Below are 20843 nucleotides of genomic sequence, written 5' to 3' on the forward strand. Positions count from 1 at the left end.
TGGGAGCTCTGACATCATCAGAATATAGTCTCAAGGGAAGCTTAGAGGATTCGTTGGAGGTGGATATTTGGATGGAAATTCTTCCATTTTTGTATTTTTAATGCTTATTTGAGCTCAACTCCCCTATGTACTCACTGTGTCTTAGTAGTCTCCTATGTTCTTGCTGTGCAGAGCCCTGCCCTCCATCTCTTCCCTTCCACCATGTGTAAACCTCTGACTGTCCTGCAAGGACTCACTGTGAGGGCAGCACCCCTCTCCATGCCCCGTGCCCCAGCTCTTCCTGTTCTGTGCAGAATTCCTTTTTAGCTACTGTTGCTTCTGTATTCCTCCTTCCCTCTCTCTGTCTGGCCTTCCCAGCCTGTCTCCCTCTTAGCCTTTAGGTCTCATTTAGGTAAAACTTCTTCAAGGGCTGGGAATGTGGCTTTGTAGTAGAGTGCTTGTCTAGCATGCACAAAGCCCTGGTTTTGATTCCTCGGTACAACATACACTTGGTGCTGTGGCTCAAGTGGTAGAGAACAAAAGAAGGGCAGAGACAGTGCCCAGGCAGTGAGCTCAAGTCCCAGGACAGGCAAAAAAACAAACAACAAAAAAAACACTTCAAAAAGCTTTCCCAGAGCTGGGAATCCTACCTGTGCAGGAAGCTGAGGTCTGAGGATTGGGGTTCAAAGCCAGCCCCAGCAGTAAAAAACATAAGTCTCTTATGTCCAATTAGCCACTAGAAAACTGGAAGTGGTACTGTGGCACAAGGGGTGGGACATTAGCCTTGAGCTGAAGAGCTGAGGGACAATGCCTAGGCCCAGAGTTCAAGCCCCAAGATCAACAACAACAACAACGAAAACAACAACAAAAAAAGCTTTCCTGGAACACCTGGTCTCCAGAGTCTCTATTTTTCCTTCCTAGTCTGCATCCTCAGTTATAATTGTGCTAGAGATTCATCTTGGGGTGTTCTTATATGCGGTTGTTTCTCATACTTGGCTATCAGGCCATAAGTCTTATTTTGTCTCAAGTATGTGGAATGGATAAACACAGCAGAAGACACCGAGAGTGTGCACGAATTCCGCTTCTTGCTGTTTGCTTTTTAGTGCTAAAGGTCAAACCCAGGGCCTAGAGCTCCCTAAACCAGCTCTCTGTCTCTCAGCCACACCCCAGCTTTTCCCTAGCTCTTAATTAACTTAGCACTGAAGAGCTGATAAGATACAGAACTTTTAGAACCTAATAAGGATGGTATCAGGTGTGGAAGATGCAGGTACTGACTTCCTTGTAGGCTCAACTTCTGTGCTGGTTCTTCCTGTCTTCTGACGTTTCATGTTGACCCGACAGAAGCTAGCTCTCCATCATTCCTCCACCTGCTCCCCAAAGGAGTCTTCTAGGTAGCTGGTTAGGCCTTCGAACCTTGTGTCTTAGTTCTGGCTATAGCATTAGGGCCAAACTAGGCATGGAGACTCTTGGTAATAAAATAAGCTTCTAGGTGGAGCTCATAGTAGGCATTCTGCTGTCTGTGCTCTCAGCTGTTCTCTCCATTTTTCCCTTTAGAAATTACTGTTTTATGGTGCTGGGAATCCTACCAAGGACCTCGAGTGCTCAACGTTGAGTTGTGCCCTCGGTCCTCATCTAGTGACTCCTTAGGAAGCCCTGCCACCTACCTTGCCAGCCATTACATGTAATGGTGACTGGGAAATACAGTGTGGGCATGGCCCAGCTCTGCCTTGAAGTATGTTAACAAATCTGATGGCTGACATCTGATTAAGAAGGACGGTTGACTTCTCAGCTTTCTGGCTGTAGTGGAATGGTTAGACTGCTGGGGAAGGAATCATATGGAGACACATTTTAGTAAGAAAGAGCAAGGCTAGGGGGAAATGCAGCCCTGCTGGCCAGAAGGCCAGGTGGAAGGCCCAGCAGCTGGAGTTTTCATTTGCAAAGCTTGGAGGACAGGTTGCTCAGTCTCTGCCCCCTACCCCATGATGTTCCAAACGAAAGCCACTCTCAGATGGCCGCAAGGCTGTCACACTAGCCATGTGCCAGGGCTGTGGAGCTGTCCCCGCCCACTGTGGGGCAAGCCCTGGGTGTCTGGTGCCATGAAAGATCACAGGTCCGCTGAGGGAGCGGGGAGGGAGGGGTCTCTCAGTCTGCTCTCTCTCTGGCCTCTCACAGGACTTCACCATGACGCTGTACCTGCGACATTATTGGAAAGATGAGAGGCTGGCCTTCCCAAGTACCAGCAACAAGAGTATGACATTCGATGGCCGGCTGGTGAAAAAAATCTGGGTTCCCGATGTCTTCTTCGTTCACTCCAAAAGGTCATTCACCCATGACACCACCACAGACAACATCATGCTGAGGGTGTTTCCAGATGGCCACGTGCTATACAGCATGAGGTAACTGTCCACGGGCTGTCATTCCCTTGTCCAGGACCATCCCAATAGGTCTGGTTTACCCCTTTGGTCCTCCAGTGTTTAGCACAGGGGCAGGGTCTATGGGGGTGGCTTAAGCCTTTAGACAGCAGTCAGAATTGGCTAAAGATGAAATAGTCGCTCTGATAGGGATGACTGCCTCCTTATCACTAGGATGAAGGCTGCTTGACCTGTGTACTTTCTGAGACTCTATGATTTTAGTTGACTGGTAAGAAAGGATTTAAAAGGCAGTAACTGCTAGATGCCAGTGGCTCCCATCTGGAATGCTCATGACTCAGGAGGCTGAGATCCAAGGATCATGGTTTGATACCAGCCTGGGCAGGGAAGGCCATGATATTCTGATCTCTAATTAATCACCCAAAAGTTGGAAATGGAGGTGGGACTCAAGTGGTGGAGTGCTGGCCTTGAGCAACCAAGTCAAGGCTCTAGCAGATGAGATTGGCAACTTGTTCACTAGTAGACTAAAGGAGGCCACTCTCCAGGCCGGGTGCTGCAGCTTCCTTGCTCTGGGCAGACTCATGAGCCTTTAACTCAGAGCCAACATGTGCATTTTGCTTGTGTAGGATTACAGTCACAGCCATGTGCAACATGGACTTCAGCCACTTTCCTTTGGACTCCCAGACCTGCTCTTTGGAGCTGGAGAGCTGTAAGTATCTGTGACTTTCATTCCTTTCATTCCCTTATTCCCTGTCCAGTGTTGTGCCATCTTGGAAATCCAGAGTCTTAATGTTGCCAGTAGTCTCAACACCTCTTCACTCTGGCATAGGATTTCCTTATTGCTTCACCGGGTTAGAGGCAGAGGAGTTAAATTCATTTTGTTTTCTTCTCAAAGATGCCTACACAGATGAAGACTTAATGCTGTATTGGAAGAATGGGGATGAATCCCTGAAAACAGATGAGAAGATCTCCTTGTCCCAGTTTCTGATTCAGAAGTTTCATACAACTTCCAGACTGGCCTTCTATAGCAGCACCGGTAGCTAACTTTTGCCACACTCTCATTCAAATGTGGAAGGAAATGCATTTGAATTCTTCTGTGGCCTTAACCTTTTCTACATTGCTAAAAGAATGCACAGACAGCACTTAAAAACAAAAGCAGAGAGAGAAAGAGAAAAGGGGGGGCTAGCTTCTAAGATCCCACTCCTAGAGGTATCCTAACTTAGCAAGCACCCTACAAGACATTTGGGGAGCATGTTTCTCCTCCCTCCCTCCCTCTCTCCCTTTCTTCCTTCTTCCCTTCCTCTTCCTTCTCTCTTTCCCTTCAGTCAAGCACCTTCTCACTCAAGAGTTGCATCAATTCCTTTTGTTTTGTATTTTGTTTTTGAAATACAAGGCTGGCCTAGGCCAGCCTTGAACTTTTGGCCTTCCTGTCTCTGCCTCCCCAGTAACTGTGATTACAGAAGGGTGCCAACATCAAGGCAGTGCTGCTTTCTTCCTCTATTCATAAAACAGTATTTGTTGAAAAAAAGAAGAAGTGTGCCACCATGCCTAGCTATATATGATTCTATGATCTCATTTGTTGTTAAAAGCTTTCCAAGGAACTATAGTGATTACTTATAGCAAGACTATGCTAAGAATTGAACCCAGGGCTCTGTGCAAACTAACTATGTGGTCTATACCCAATTAGATTCTGTTTTTTTTTGACCTGGGGCCACGTTTGAAGTTTTAAAAGGATCCTTTTTTCTTTTCAATTCTCTTTTCAGTTTCACCTTTATCTCATGGATTCGTTTTTCAGAGCTGCTGGAACAACTCTGCTCCCACAGCTCTGGAGGCCAGAGGTGTGTGGGTCGAGCTCTCTCCATGCTGCAGCCTTCCCACCTCTCCAGCCTCTGGGTTGCCAGAAGTCCCAGCATCCTCGGCTCCGACTACATTACCATGGTTGCTCTGTCATCTCTGTATTCTCCCATGGTGTTCTCTGGTCCTAGTTTCCCTCTTCTGACAGTACGCAGGCATTGGGACCTCAGTAGCTTGATTACAGCTACGTGCCAAAGTGCAAACCGAGTCACCTTCCCAGGTCCTGGGAGTTTGGACATGCACATGTTATTTTAGGGGACACAATTTAACCCACAACAGCGGGGCAGTGGTTAGGGGACCCCAGTAGGTCTTGTTTTATTTCCCTTTACCCCCAGCACAGAACAGCCTGCGCGCTGCAGTGAGAGGCTATGAGCGTCCTCTGGCTCCTGCACAGACCGCATGACTGTTTCCCCCGCACTACCTACACCTCTCTGCTAAGAGCCTTGAACACAGGAGGGGTGCATGCCCCTGCCACGGCTGTGCTCATGACAGGACAGCCCCAGGCCTGCATGGCCTATGCCTATGGCTCCTACCTTCATCCACCTCCTTCACCCCGGGATGTGTTCATATGACTTTCTTTTCTTCGCAACATCAAATCACCAAAACCATTATTATTATTATTATTATTGTTGTTGTTGTTGTTGTTGTTGTTATTTTGCCTCTATTGGGCCTTCAATTCAGGGCCTGGGCACTGTCCTTAGCTTCTTTTGCTCAAGGCTAGACCTCTACCACTGAGCCACAGCGCCACTTCCAGCTTTTTTTCTGTGTATGTGGTAGTGAGGAATCGAGCCCAGGGCTTCAGGTATGCTAGGCAAGCTCTCTACCACCAAGCCACATTCTCAGTCCAACAAAGCTATTATTAAGAGTCTCTTCTATAACGTCTACTGTGTGCCACTGTCTTAACTGCTTTGTATGATTTTACTAATTTCTACCCGACACATCTATGGTGTTGGGTGTTCATATTATTCTTCCTAGTTTCTAGAGGAGGCTCAGAGATCAAGTCAGTTATTGAAGGTACACAGCTGGTAAGGCAGGTAGTGTGGCAGAATCACTGTGTGTGCTTGTCTTAGGCTTGTTTGTTTTGTCCCCCCCCCCATTCAAGGCTGCTTAGACTACAGATCAAAATGTGTCTTTTACTCCTGTTATTTGCTATGTTGCACATGAGTTGTTGTTTCCAGCCAAAAGCAAGCTCTCCCCATCCCCCAACAGTGATTCCAACACAACGTTCTTTATATTTCTTAGAAGGAAGGATATGGAATGTATAATCCTTAGTGGCCAGGAAGAGTCTGTACAAACCTAATAAGCAATCTGATTTGCTTGATGGACACCAATTTTGAGTAAGGAAAATAAAACTGGCAAGATTAGACAAAGACCACCAGACGAATAAGTGATTGCTTCTACCATACTTGAAGACCACCTGTTTATCCACACCACGAAAAGCACCTTCCCATGCTAACAACCAGAAACCCACTCAGCAGCCAGGTGTCAGACCTTGAGAATCCATGCCACAGCTTCGGCCCTTTCTTATTCATTGACCCAGACTTTCCGTTCCAACTCAGTTCTTAACTTCCACTTCAACAGTAAGGTCTCTGTCCCCCCAAAATGTTGCTCTGAATGTAGCCTGAGGGCCACCTGCCTCCAGCTGCCAGAGGAATGTGCTCAACAAGCAGCTCTTGGGGCCCTCTGCAAACCTAGGGAGTCAGTCCTCAGGCATGAGCACGGTCCAGGAAACCTAAGGCTTAACTAGTGCTCATTAAAGTTGAAAGATCATTGCTTTTAGTTTACAAGGTTCTCTTGGTAGAAAGCAGAATGCCAGCAGGACACTCTGGGAGCCCAGCAATCTGTGTTTTAATAAATCCTCAAGGGAGAGACGATACAGGTTTCTCATATTGGCCTTCAGTAAGTCCTCTGAGGGTCCCAAAATGTGTGTTGTTAACAGTTTCCTGAGATGCCTTTGCCAGAAAACACCACTTTGAGAATCACTGCTCTGGGTCAATGTTTCTCCAGTGTTGTAGCACATGAGATTTTTTTTAATTAAAAGATTTTATCAACACTGATTTTTTTACATCATATTTCAAATGCCAAGTTTAACAAAACAAGTATTCAAGACTGCAGTCTCTATATGCAATCACTGGCACATAAATTTAAGAACAAAATTAAAATTAAGTTGAGAGTTTGTATGTCATAGATACATACTGATCTATACAATAGATCTATATAATAGATCAATGTGTCTATAGAATATATATCCCATCATAGATTTATATGTCTATATAGTTCTATTTATATGTCCAAGTTTATGTCAATGACCTTGATTTTTTTTTTTTTGCCAGTCTTGGGCTTGAGTTCAGGGCCTGAGCACTGTCCTTGGACTTTCTCAAGGCTAGAGCTCTACCACTTGAGCCTCAGCACCACTTCTGGCTTTTTGCTATGAATGTGGTACCAAGGAATTGAACCTAGGTCTTCATGCATGCTAGGCAAGCACTTTAACCACTAGGCCAAACTCCCGGCCCTGACCTTGATTTTTTTTAAAGCAAGACATATACATGGAATAGCCATGCCAGTGGTTCACACCTATAACCCTAGCTATGACTTTGAAGCCAAAAGTTTATAAGACTCCATCTTAATCAATAAAAACTAGACACAGTGGCATATACCTGTCATCCCAGCTACATGGGAAGCATAGATAGGATCATAGCCCAAGCTGGTCCAGATGTACATGCAAGACCCTATTAGAGAAAGAACAAAAGCTAAAGGGGTTGAAGTATGGCTCAAGTATAGATCCCTGGCCTGATAAGTGTGAAATGAGTTCAAATCCTAGTGCTGGAGAAAAAGAAAAGATACAAATGCCATAAAGATCACTATTTTTAAAAATGTAAGTGTACAGTTTTTAAGTCTAGAGATCACTGGTGTGGAGAATGTTTACAGTGCTCTATCTCTTCTAGGTTGGTACAACCGACTTTACATTAATTTCACATTACATCGCCATATCTTCTTCTTCCTGCTCCAAACCTATTTCCCCGCCACCCTGATGGTTATGCTGTCCTGGGTGTCCTTCTGGATCGACCACAGAGCTGTGCCTGCCAGAATATCACTGGGTAAAGCACTTGGCAAGGCATAATAAAGGACTATTAGGTAAAGGAGAGATGAAGTCATATTTCAGAGGTCTTCACTGATGGGCTGTTGGAGGCAGGAAGGGAACATTTTGGCCTGCCTCTTGCCCACCCTTCAGGTGCTTCTTCACTTTCCTGTACTGCACTATGGCAGCCTCTCAGTGAGTTTAAACAGCCCTCAGTTGGATTGCATCCACTCGGAAAGCCATAGCCTATTTGGGGTAAAGACTTACCCAACTGGTTAGCATTGGAGCTCAGTACTTAGGTAAATAAGAAGATCCTTCAAATGTCATAACTTCACTGTGCAAATCCCAAACCTTCCATGACTGGCCTTGTCTACACAGCCTGAGGGCCCAAAGTATGTGGTTTTTTTGATTTCAGGGAAAGGAGGCTTTACCTGTATTGTTGAGAGCTATGGTTTTAGCCTTTTCCAGGTCCTGAATTCCAGAGTGTGAATTTACTACCCGTTCTTGTGATGTGGACTAGGTTAGCTTGAGCCCCAAGAAAGTGGCATGGCAGGCCTTCTGTGAATGTCTGCAATCTTCAGGGACCTCATAGAAATGTCGTGTTTTGTTTGTTTGTTTTTAATTTTTGTTTTTGTGCATTATGGGGCTTGAACTTGGCCTCGGCGTTGTCCCTGAGCTCTTCAGCTCAAGGCTATTGCCCTACCCTTGAGCCAAGCCCCACTTCCCATTTTCTAGAGGTTAATTGGAGATAAGAGTCTCAGGTCCGGGGCCGGGAGTTTGGCCTAGTGGTTAAAGTGCTTGCCTAGCATGCATGAAGACCCGGGTTCGATTCCTCGGTACCACATACATAGAAAAAAGCCGGAAGTGGTGCTGAGGTTCAAGTGGTAGAGCTTTAGCCTTGAGAAAGTCCAAGGACAGTGCTCAGGCCCTGAGCTCAAGCCCAGGACTGGCAAAAAAAAAAAAAAAAAGAGTCTCAGGTCCTTTTGTGCTTGGGTTGGCTTTGAATCTTGAGTCTCAGATCTCAGCCTCCTGAGTAGCTAGGATTACAGGCGTGAGCCACTGGGCCCAGTGAAATGTTTTTGTTTGTTTTTTTATCAGTCCTAGGGCTTGAACTCAGGGCTTGGACACTGTGCCTGAGCTTTTTTGCTCAAGGATTATACTCTCTAATCTGATCTACAGCTCTACTAGGTTTGTTTTTTTTTTTTTCCTAATTGAAGATAAGAATCTCACACTGCTTTGCCTAGGCTAACTTGGAACTGTGATCCTCCGATCTCTGAGTAGTTAGGATTACAGGTGTGAGCCACATGCACCAAGTTCTGCCTATTCCTTTAAAGTTTACTTGAGTGAGATTTTTCCCCCCAGCTCTGGGTCTTTAAACTCAGGGCCTAGGCACTATTCCTGAGCTTCTTTAGCTCAAGGCTAGCACTCTACCACTTGAGCCACAGTGCCACTTCCATTTACTTGTTTATGTGGTACTGAGGAATGGAACCCAGGGCTTCATGCTAGGCAGGCACTCTACCACTAAGCCTCACTTGCCCTCCAGTCAGGTTTCTAGCCCCACATCTGCGTCAGGACTTGCAGAAGCCTTCCTCCCCTGTTCGCTTGTCACCGTAAGGCGGGTCTCCCCAGTGTCCTGAGAGAAGAGTGAGGGAAGTAAGAGAGGTAGTGTGGGGGGACACACCAGCTGCATGGGGGATGTAGAGCGTGTGGGATGGGTTCTGGGAGACGTGTGCCCAGCGCGGCTGCTGTCTGCAGGGAAACTGAGGCTGGCTTTTGCAGGAATCATGACGGTGCTAACCATGTCCACCATCATCACGGGAGTGAACGCCTCCATGCCCCGCGTGTCCTACATCAAGGCCGTGGACATCTACCTGTGGGTCAGCTTCGTGTTTGTGTTCCTCTCGGTGCTGGAGTACGCAGCCGTCAACTACCTGACCACCGTGCGGGAGCGGAAGGAGCGGAAGCTGCGGGAGAAGGTAACTTGACCATGAGGGCAAGGGCCTGGGGCTGGGACTGTGGGCAGGTGACAAGATTCCTTTACATCCTCCTCTGTGCCAGGGCGATGGGCTGGAAGACAAGGGGACGTTGGTGGGAAAGGACTGGTATGGGCGTAATACAGGTAGAAAGCAGAGATGGTTGTGTCAAAGAGGACTGGCCTCTTTTAGAACAGCTGCTGGCAAAGAATTCCAGACAGCAGAAAGTCTTCGTTCAAAGACAAGGAACAGGAGGTTGGGTCTAGCCACCTACATTGGCTCAATTTCCTCATCTACAAAGAAATGATAACCGTTCCCATGCCACCATCTATAGCACTGTAAGAACCGCAGGGATAGTTCAGGTGGGAATTGTCTTGAAACCTTTGCTTCCAATGCGGGGAAGTGCAGCTTGAAGGTATTAGCTGATTACCGGTTTTTTCTTTTCACTTCTTTTCTTTTGCCAGTTCTGGGGCTTAAACTCGGGACCTGGGTCCTATTCTTGAGCTTGTTGTTTTTTTTTTTTTCCTCAAGGTTAATGCTCTACCACAAAGCCACTTCTGCTTTTTCTGAGTAGTTTATTGGACATGAGTCTTACAGATTTTCCTGCCCTGGCTTCAAGCCATGATCCTCACATCTCAGCCTCCTGATTAGCAACGATTATAAGTGACTGGTGACTGGCTCAGGGTGATTATCTAGACATGTCTAACATACCACGTACAGATTTCTCTTCTCAAGAATAAGCTCAAAATGGAAAAGAAATGTCTTTGTCATAATCTTTGGCATTTCCTGATTCTAACTCCAAATCTTAGGAGAAAAGTCTGCTTCCATTCCAGAAAGAATTTCTGTTTAGAGCAAGGAAAAGCCCTGTGTCTAATAAAAATAACTAAATAATCCCCCACTGTTAGTACCTATCAGTTTTATGAGTCTGGGTGTGATTAAATCTAAATATACCTGAGGCAGGCATCAGAGGCACACACCTGTAATCCTAGCTATTCAGGAAGCTGAGATATGCGGATCATGGTTCAAAGCCAGCCTAGGCAGGAAAGTCTGTGAGTCTGTGATCTCCAATTAACAGCAAAAAAGCCAGAAGTAGAGCTATGGTACAAGTGGTAGAGTGCTAGCCTTGAACACAAAAGCTCAGGGACAGCACCTGAGTTCCAGCCACTTGGTACATACCACCAGCCTTTGTTTTATACATAACTGGGGCTGGCCTTGGACCACACGCTTTCTTTCTTTTAATATTTATTGTTATAGTTATTGTAAAGGTGATATACAGAGGGGTTACAGTTATATAAGTCAGCTGAAGAGTACATTTATTTTTGAAGTGTTACTCCTTCCCTCACTCTCTCTGCTTTTCCCTCCTGTCTCTCCCCACAACTTATATAGTTCATTTTCAACATAGTGTCTAGTGAGTGTGCTGCTGCATTTGGTCACCATGTGTTCCCATCATTTCTGTGCCCTCTGTTACCCTCCCAAAGACAGATACATGAGCAAACAAGACAAAAGAAAGACAACAGCACCAAAGAAAAATAATCTTGGTTTCCATTTTCTGGAGTTCGTTTTGATACACATTATTTTCTATGATCAGATACACATAGGTATGGTGCCTTTGTGGACCACAGTTTTTCTACTGACCTCTTCAGTACCTAGGATTCTAGGCATGAGCCCAACTCTTAACTCTATTTCTTTTTTTCCAGTTCTGAGGCTTAAACTCAGAACCTGGGCACTGTCTTTGAGCTTCTTTTGCTAGCACTCTACCACTTGAGCCACAGCACCACTTCCAGCTTTTTCTGTGTATGTGGTACCAAAGAATCAAACCCAGAGCTTCATGCATGCTAGACAAGCACTCTACCACTAGGCCACACTCCTGGCTCCCAACTCTTAACTCTTAAGGGTACCTTTTTTTTTTTTTTTTTTTTTTTTCCTTTTTTTTGGTCAGTCATGGGCTTGAACTCAGGGCCTAGGCATTGCCCTGAGCTTTCTTGCTCAAGTCTAGTGCTCTACCACTTTGAGCCCACAGGGCCACTTTTGGTTCTGTTAATTGGAGATAAGAGTCTTTCAGACTTTCCTGCCCAGGCTGGCTTTGAACTGTAGTCCTCAGGTCTCAGCTTCCTGAGTAGCTAGGATTATAGGGATGAGCTACTGGCACCTGGAATGAAAATAGTCTTTTTTTCTTTTCAGTCCTGGAGCTTGAACTCAAGGCCTGAGCACTGTCCTTGGGCTTTCCTCAAGGCTAGAGCTCTACCACTTGAGCCACAGCACCACTTCCAGCTTTTTCTATGTATGTGGTACTGAGGGATGGAGCCCAGGGGTTTGTGCATACTAGAAAAGCACCATACCACTAGGTAGGCCACACTTTTGGCCCCAAATAGTCTTCTTCCTAATAACTTTCTCTCTGTCTCTGTCTTTGTGTGTGTCTCTTTGTTTCTCTCTGTGTGTTTCTGCATGTGTTTCTCTATCTCTGTCTCTCTATCTCTGTTTCTGTCTGCCCAGCCAACTTTGATGCTGCTGTGATAATTCAGTGCCACATAAACTGAAAAAGCCAGAAATGGTGCTTTGGCTCAAGTGGTAGAGTGCTGACCTTGAACAAAAGAAGCTCAGGGACAGTACCCAGGCTGAGCTCAAGCCCAAGGACTGGCAAAAAAAAACAAAAACAAAAACAAAAGCAAACAAAACATAACAAAACAAAACCCTTGGTCCTAATGCATGCTATAGGCAAGTGTTCTATCACTGAATTATATTCTCTTCCCTCCTCATGTGTTTTGTTCTTTTTAATTCATGCACAAAGAGGTGGAATCCTGCACTAGAATCGGAATATCTGGCTTTAAATCTGGGCTTGTGGTATACCCCTGAAATCCTAGAATTTGGGAGGCTAGAAGTTTGAGAGTTTGAGATCAGCTTGAGATACAGAGTTAAATTCTGTCTTAAAACAAAATAGTACCTCTCCTGACCCCTGCCCCCTCAATTCCTGGCTCTGACACACAGAACTTTGTAATATTGGGCATGGTCTACAGAGTAACCATCTATGATTAGTTAATTCTGTAGCAGAATTGTCTTGGTTTTGGCTTCTGCAGTTGGGGTGGCTTCCAGAGACATTCTCAATTCTGGCTGTCCAGCAGCTGCACCAGGGAATGTGCTGTCTGCACATGGTTTAGGCAGATTTCCTTTCACTTCTGAGTACCATTGGGGCTCTGCTTGTCTCCCAAGGCCTCACTGAACCCTTTGTCTTTGCTGCCTACAGTTCCCATGCACGTGTGGAATGCTTCATTCAAGAACCATGATGCTAGATGGAAGCTACAGTGAGTCTGAAGCCAACAGTCTGGCTGGATACCCAAGAAGTCATATTCTGCCAGAAGAAGAAAGGCAAGACAAAATAGTGGTTCACCTGGCCCTGAGCAGTGAGTCTAGCTCCTCCAGGAAGAAGGGGCTCCTCAAGGGCCAGATGGGGCTTCGTATCTTCCAGAATACCCATGCCATCGACAAATATTCCAGGCTGATATTTCCTGCCTTCTACATATTTTTCAACTTAATCTATTGGTCAGTGTTTTCCTAGGGACTCCCAGGCCGGGCTCAGGAGAGGGCAAGGATTTCATCAGTGGACACATGGACTGCTGGCCACATCTACAGCAGACACCACGGGCAGCACCTCTGTCTGAGGTCAGGAGCCTCCAGCTGCACTTCCCACCAACCACATTCACACCTTGTCTGTGTCATACTTCCATGTCTCAACACAACCTTCTTCTGCTCTTGAGTATAAATATGTCTAGAAAAATTCCTGTCCTATTTTTTTAAGCTACTCAAATGCTTCCCAAATGTTCTGAGAGCCTCATGAAGCCTAGACTTCAATTGTAGAGAGCAAAGGAAAATGAAGGATAAGCTTAGGGAATTCTGGGTAGGAAAAAAGAAATCAGGAACAACAATAACGACAACAACAAAATCGTGAATCCATGCGAGGAGACTCAAGTGCCTACCCAGGAAGGAAAAAATCTCAGATCCTAGACAGGATATTATCTGGCCCAGGTGAATCTGATACCGCATGAGATTTTCTATTAGAGGCAATTATTCATTCATCCATTCAACTGTTCCTTTTCTATGGAAGTCCTACCCTGTGCCAGGAGCTACGGAAATGGACAAATAGTATTTTCCCTCAGGCAGCTCCTCTAGGTGCTGCTCATTTTGTAACATACTTCAGCATTCCCTTTCCTTCTCCCTCTCCTACCTGTGCCAGCTGTGTGTAGAAAAGCATATCCAGCTGGGCTCTGTGGCTCATACCTGTAATCCTGGCTACTCAGGAGGCTGAGATCTCAGGATCTTGTTCAAAACCAGCCTTGACACAAAAGACCTTGAGACTCTTATCTCCAATTAACCCCCAGAAAACCGGAAGTGGTGCTGTGGCTCAAGGGGTAGGGTGGTAGCCTTGAGCTGAAGAGCTCAGGAACAACATCCAAGCCCAGAGTTCAAGCCCCATGATCGACAAAAAAACAAAAACCAAAACAAAACAAAAAACCCACTTCCAGTCTCTCAGGAGGCTTTCCAGAGGCCAGAGCAGGGCTCCTCTCCTTGTGTGCCACAAGTCTAGGGTTGGGGAAGATAAGGACTGGGCAATTAATGACAACAACATACTTGGTGCTGGGAAAAAGGGGGCTTCTGTGGCAATCTGTTTCAGACAGGATCTTACCTGTTTCTGGATTCTTTTCTTTCCTCCTCAGCAGCAATGTTAAGTACCATCACCACTGTCCACCACCATCACCACTATAATCATCATCATCACATTTATGATCATCACCATCATCACCATCATCATCATCATCATCATCATCACCATCACCATCATCACCATCATCTCCAGATTCCATCCCCAGGAGCCTGCCTATTTTAATCACATGTTAGTGACCTTTTTCTATAATGCAGCTAAGTCCAGAGTTAGGAAGGCAATCTGATCTGTCCATTCAATACCAAGTTGTCAATGGCCATTTCCCTTATCTTGTTATGTGTGATTGCTAGATTACTTAAGTGAATCTCTGATTAGTAGAATTTTAGGTGGTGTGTAGGACATCATTTTGAATAGGGGACCCTTCCTTTAAACCACAGCACTTGGAGTCAGAAGGCTGCTTGGGGAGTGAGAGGGGCTGTCCACCTGGGCTCCCTTGCCCACGGAAGGCCATTCTTCTCACTACTAGCATCTTGCTTAGGTCTAGGTATTTCAGCAAAAGGGCCAGGAGTGTGGACTAGTGGTAGAGTGCTTGCCTCGTATGCACAAAGCCCTGGGGTCTGTCCCCTGGTACTACATACACAGAAAAAGCTGGAAGTGCTGCTGTGGTTCAAGTGATAGAGTGCTAGCCTGGAGCAACCCCCCCCCCCAAAAAAAAACCAAACTAGCAAACATCTCAAGGACAGTGCCCAGGCCCTGAGTTCAAGCCCTAATACTGGTATGGGAATGAAGGAAGGTGAGAAGGAAGGAACAAAGGAATGAAGGAAGACGAGAAGGAAAGAAGGAAGGAAGGAGAGGAGGAGGGAAAGGAAGGAAGGAAGAAAGAGAAAACTCAGGTCTTCAGTTGAACTACCCATGCTTCAGACACTGTGCTCAGAGCCATGGGGCCTGGTGGCTGCTGTGGAGATGGTACAGCTCCATAGCATATCCTCCAGGGGTGGAACCTCTGGTAGCCAGTACTCTAGAGACAGATGTTTCTGTGGCAAACACATTCAGTTTGGTTGGATCTCAGGCTGTGGAGGGATGATCTCTTTCCACAGTGCTATGGTTTGTGGTGGACCCCTCACATGCAGGGCTAAAGAGGACATCTTTTTCTCCATGAACTCGTCTGGCCCAAGACCACTGGATTCTCAGCACCATAGATCAACCAAGAATATGCTTGTAAAACAGGATAATTGGATGGTACGGGGCTTTGGACTTGTGAAACCTTTAATTTCTAGAGACTCTCCCAAGCCACAATTCTACTCAAAGAGTGAGAATTACATTGAGATTAAATATTGTTGCTTTGATTGTAAGTCTTACCTAATTCCAATACTACTCTGCTGTTGATTATGTTGTCCTCCTCAGTTGTGGCTTATATAGCATGGCTGCCTATTGACAAAAGAAATAAAGTGGATTTTTTGCTAGCTTATATATTTAACTGAAAATTACTTCTATAGAAAACATATCTGGAATCCTGAGTAGTGTTTTCTCTTGTGGGACCATGATATGGTAATACCAACATGGTGTACTAGTCTCTGACTTTGCTTAAGAAAAACAGGAAATTAAAAGAGATGAACTAGAGGCCTTAATGGGAGCAGAAGTGGAACTAAAGAGACGTTGAGAGTGTGGAATGGCTGCCCCTACAGGCAGGAAGATGGAGGCACAAACATTCATCAGAAATTCTTGAGCCGTACTTGATTCCAAAATATGATCAAATGTAAGATGTACTCCATGTTTTATGGATTCCTAGGAGATAAAAATTCCACTAATAATATTATGGCATGGCAATAATTAAAAACTTAATCTTGATTTTTAAACCAATATTAAATTGTAAAAAAAAAGTTCATATTAGAATTAAAGCACAATGCTTGTGAAGCAATGCATCTTCTATCTGGTGAATATAATGTAACCCTTCTATTAATTACAATAAAAATATATTTAAAAAGAACTAAAGCAATGGGTGTTATTATACAAAAGCTGGTGGCTGAACATATTTTGTTAACATTAAGGGGCAGTGTTTATTGTTTGTTTTCAAAGTCTGCTTCTGGGAAGACAGGATAGTAGCAGACAAATGAATGAGTGGAAAGCACCACGAGCCATTAACAAGCTTATATTACACTAGGTGAGGTTAAAAGAGGGAAAGAGCAATAAGCTTTGAAAAGTGCTGTGTGGAAAGTTTGGGGCAATGCACAGTTGCAACTTCAGTTATTGGAAGAGATGGTGAAGGGACAACACTAGAGAAGGAAAGCTCAGATACGTTCAGGACAGTGCACACACCCCATCTGTAATACACAAAAGAGAGATTGGAAAAAGTAAGTCAGAGAAAGGAGGTTTTTGGAGTAGAGAAGAAATAGCACTTTGGAAAAATTAACTTGTCAACAGTACAAAACTGGCACATTTTTATTATTTTATTTTTACGTTTTTTTATTGTAATTAATAGAAGGGTTACAGTTATATTTGCCAGATAAAAGGTGCATGACTTCAATAACATTGCTATCCTTTCTCATGTTTTTGTCCCCATTTCCCTCCCCCAGCCTCTCTCCTCATCTTGTTTTCCCCTTCCTTTTCCTATTTCAAATAAACAAATAAACGTATATACAATATACCAAATAACAAGGTAAAATACTGTGACAATATGAGAATAACCAAGAAACAACAGAAGAGATGAGAAATAATATAGTACTTAAGAACAACAATCACACATTATATGGCTCTTGTTTCCATATCCTGGAGGTCCTTTCATTTAGCCTCATCCTATATGGCTTGTGTATCTAGGTTTTGCGCTATTGTAATCCTCTGCTAGGAGAGTCCAAGGTGTGTACTAATTATTACAAATGAGGGAAGCCATCGAGTCTATGTTCCTTTGGGTCTAGCTTACTTCCCTTAATATGATTTTTTCTAAGTCTTTCCATTTCCTTACAAATGGGACGATTCTTTCTGACAGCAGCATAGAATTCCATTTTGTACAAATACCACATCTTGTTGATCCACTCATCTACAGAGGGGCATCTGAGTTGGTTCCATATCTTTGCTATGGTAAATAGTCAAACTGGCATATTTTTAAACCCTTTAATTGCCACTGAAGAAACTCTAAAGATATTAAATAAAGGGGGGGTCACTGGAACAAAATTATAAGGGTCTATAGAACAAAAGAGAATTTATAGGAAGCAGAGATACACTGGGAACTTACAGGTTTAGAAGTGGGATGCAATGTCTCCTGGTATCTCTCTCTCTCTCTCTCTCTCTCTCTCTCTCTCTCTCTCTCTCTCTCTCTGTAGTCAAGTTTTCTTCACCTGGAAGGGGGGGAGGCAGGCAGGGAGGGAGCAAGAGAGTAAACCTCCCAACATCACAGCCTACCTAGCTTTGTCCTGTTGTGACCTCAGGATTAAGTATCCTTCAATTTAGAATAAGCCTGGGGAAAGAATCTGATTGGGTTGATCTGGGTCACACACATTGCAAGATGATCAAAGCACCCTGAGGTGATTAAGTTGACAAAGTTAGCAACCATCAAAGTCACTTTGATTTGCTAAATCTTTTTGTAAATCTCTTCAGAAGGAAAGCCATGGATTGAAAAGTATGGTGCTGCTTGCAAAAGGAAAAGAATGGGCTGAATGGCAGAGATGACTCATGCTGACTGGGTGAGAGGGCTTCAGCCTGTATGCTGACTGACCATAGGTCAGGAGAAGAGCTGGTATGGAGGAGGATGGGGTTGGAGTTTGACAAGGAAAGGGGCATATTAAATAACAAGCTGCAAATGATGGGCTGGGAGTGAGATAAATACTTCCCACTCCCAGACATGCTCACTGGAGTTATGGAAGAACAAAACTCCTGAAGGAGGAAAACAGAATGAAGTCTACAGATACAAGATTGTGGAGGTATGTTGAGGCACAAGGAAGACTGATTGAGGCCACAAGTCAGCCAATCAGCCAATCAGAAGATTGCTGTATCACAAAAACTACAAGGTAGGGAATTCAAGTAAAAAGAGTGAGGCTGGAGGAAATAATAACCAATTAAAACGGAGAAGGCTAAAGACTATGAGCAGAAGTGGCAAGACAGTGTAGACTACTTGCCTAGTAAGCACAAAGCCCTGAGTTCAATCCCTAGTACCAGCAGAAAAACTTAAAAAATAAAATAAGCCAGATGCTGGTGGCTTACTCCTGTAGTTCTTGTAGTTCTAGATACTCAGGAGGCTGAGAGGACTGAGGACTAGGGTTCAAAGCCAGCCTGGGTACAAAAGTCCATGAAGCTCTTAATCTCCAATTAACCACCAGAAAACTGAAAGTGGCACAGTGGCTCAAATGGTAGCGCACTAGCCTTGAGCTGAAGAGCTCAGGGACAGAGCCTAGGCCCAGAGTTCAAGCTCCACAACCCAAATAAATAAATAAAAATAAAATAAAAGATTAAGTATGGAGATTATGCCTTGAATCCCAGCTACTAGTGAGACAAGGGTCAGAAGGTGGAAGTACATCTATGGCAAATAGGAAACTCTAATAAAAAATAAACTAAGGAGCAAAGGACTAGGGATTTGTAGTTCAAGGGTAGAGCAATGAAGTTCTGAGCTCAAAGACCAGTGGAGAAGGAGGAGAAAGAAAAAAAGAGGAGGAAAAGGAGGAGGAAGAAGGAGAAAGGAAGAGGAGGAGAAGGAGGAAAAGAAAGGGGAGCTGAAGCAGCAGCAGCAGCAGCTTTTTTGAAGAAGTAATTTTAGATGAGAAGGAAAACTACTCAGAGAAGTAACACTACTATGAGAATACTAGTACAGGTATGCTCCACCTCCTCCTCCTCTTCCTCCTCCTCCTCCTCTTCCTCCTCTGTGGTGAGGCTTGAACTCTGGGCCTGGGAGCTGTCTCTAAGTTCTTCAGCTCAACACTGGCACTGTATCCCCTTGATCCACAGCGCCACTTCCAGTTTTCTGGTGGTTAATTGGAGATAGACCGTCATGGACTTCTGTGTCTGAGCTGTCTTTGAACGGCAATCCTCAGATCTCAGCCTCTTGAATAGCTAGGATGACAGGCATGAGCCACTGGTACCTGGCTAAATGCTATACTTATAAATGCTATATTTTTAGTTCAGTTTCACATCAGCCCTGCTATGGTAGGGAGCATTTTTCCCCTGAAGTAGACTAGGTTGACAAACATAGGCAAAGTCCTGGTGCAGAGAGCCGTATTACAGCAGGTACTGTGTGTCCACTTCAACAGTAGAAACAAGAGACCCCAAATTGTCTGGAACCAACATGGCCCATGCAGATGAATTCCTTGGATTCAAACTCTCAAACTTGGCTCTTCTCATCATCTGTCTGACACAATGATCTATTTTGTAAACCCTATTAAAGACAGACATGAGCTATAAACCCTATTCTGGGAAAATCCTGATCTATTCTTCAAATTTCCTACGTTTCTCCCCCCCCCCAAAAAAATTAATTAATGAATCATCCTCCTCTTTACTAATTTGCCCACAATCTGCCCATAAGATGCTATTCAAAATTTGAGATACTAAATATTTGGGTACTAATTCTGGATACTAATTTTGGTACCAAAACATTTCTTCATTCCTTATCCAGTCTCCTTTCTAAACTTTTTTTTTTATTTCAGGAGCAAAAATTTATACCATAGTTCGCCATAAATTTTGGTCCTTAGATGTTCTTTATTATTATTATTGGAATAATGTATAGAGAGGTCACAGTTATATTTATCAGATAGTAGGTGCGTTACTTCTCACACATTGATACCTCTTCTGATGTTTTTGTCCCCATTTCCCTCCCTCCTCCTTTCTAAACTTTTCTTTTGTGACGATGTCAAGAACCTAGAAAGACTAGGTTGAGATGGAACGTGGTTTCTGCATCTCTGAGATCTTCCCTGTTTCCTTTCACCTGAAACACTGGTTACATACCTGTACACTGAGCTGCTTGCTATTCAACACCTTAAGATCGTTTGACTTGATGTGAAACTGTCCACTTTTGGTCATAATTTGAGGCAATGATTAGCTATTTCATTACTTTGGATGGCTATTGAAGGAGTTGAAAGGAAGAAAAAGGAAATACACACTACTCTAGGTTGTGCTGAAAGGTGTTAGCAAGAGTGACCCACATTGTCTTGTGGACACGCTCAAGTGTATCTAAGATGCCATGCTAGCCTTGACGCTGGAAACTGGCTCTGAGAGACTTGAGTGATTCAGTCGGGCCTGTGGTGGAATGGCTTCCAGTGCTTCTGCTGTTTATGTGGTACTACCTACTTAACCAATTCACACACAGAATTTCATCTTTACCACCAGTCACTATCTAAGATGCCTCCAGTATATTTTTTTTCTTCATTTCATTGCGAAAGAACAGATGGCTGTGACAGGGGATTAGCACTGGATTGGAAACAGCTGTTGCCCCCGTCCACTGCCAGTCTCCAGGCAGTGCAGCACGACAGATAATGGTGTCCACAGGACAGCTGTGTGCCCCACATGTGTCTGTGGAGGAACGGGCTGGACTGTTCCCACCAAGAACTAAATCCCACCCCAGCAGAGACCACAGGCCCAGAGGCCCAGGCTGTGCACATCCTCAAGACATTACATTTTGAAGTTTATGGTGGCAGACATTCTTTTTCACCTTAGATGTTCAACTAAACATGTCCAACTTCAATGTACACACAACTAACCTGCATATCTTGGCAAAATGCAAGTTATGGATCTAGCTGGGAACTGGTGGCTCATGCTTGTCATCCTGGTTACTCAAGAGTTCAAAGCCAACCCAGAAAGTAAGGGCCAAGAGACTTATCTCCAGTTAACAATCAAAAAACTAAAGTGGAGCTATGGCTCAAGTGGTGTAGAGTACTGGCCTTAAGCAAAATAGCAAAATAGCTCGGGGACAGTGCTCAGACCTGAGTTCAGGTCCCAGGAGTCTCTGTCTCTGTCTC

At 44.5% G+C, this 20843-nt stretch overlaps 1 protein-coding gene across 1 annotated transcript in view; it reads left to right on the forward strand.

Moving 5' to 3' along the window:
• Positions 1-12807, forward strand: part of Gabrr2 (gamma-aminobutyric acid type A receptor subunit rho2) — a 31342-nt gene extending 18535 nt beyond the window's left edge. The window contains exons 4-9 of the mRNA XM_090337708.1: positions 2152-2375; positions 2975-3057; positions 3244-3384; positions 7148-7300; positions 9061-9257; positions 12496-12807. Coding sequence (XP_090193834.1) covers positions 2152-2375; positions 2975-3057; positions 3244-3384; positions 7148-7300; positions 9061-9257; positions 12496-12807 — 1110 coding nt within the window. The remainder of the gene's footprint in view (positions 1-2151; positions 2376-2974; positions 3058-3243; positions 3385-7147; positions 7301-9060; positions 9258-12495) is intronic.
• Positions 12808-20843: the final 8036 nt, after the last annotated feature.

The sequence above is a fragment of the Megascapheus bottae genome, chromosome 8 (genome assembly GCF_031878675.1).
Source record: "Megascapheus bottae isolate mThoBot1 chromosome 8, mThoBot2.hap1, whole genome shotgun sequence".
Taxonomy (NCBI): Eukaryota; Metazoa; Chordata; class Mammalia; order Rodentia; family Geomyidae; genus Megascapheus; species Megascapheus bottae.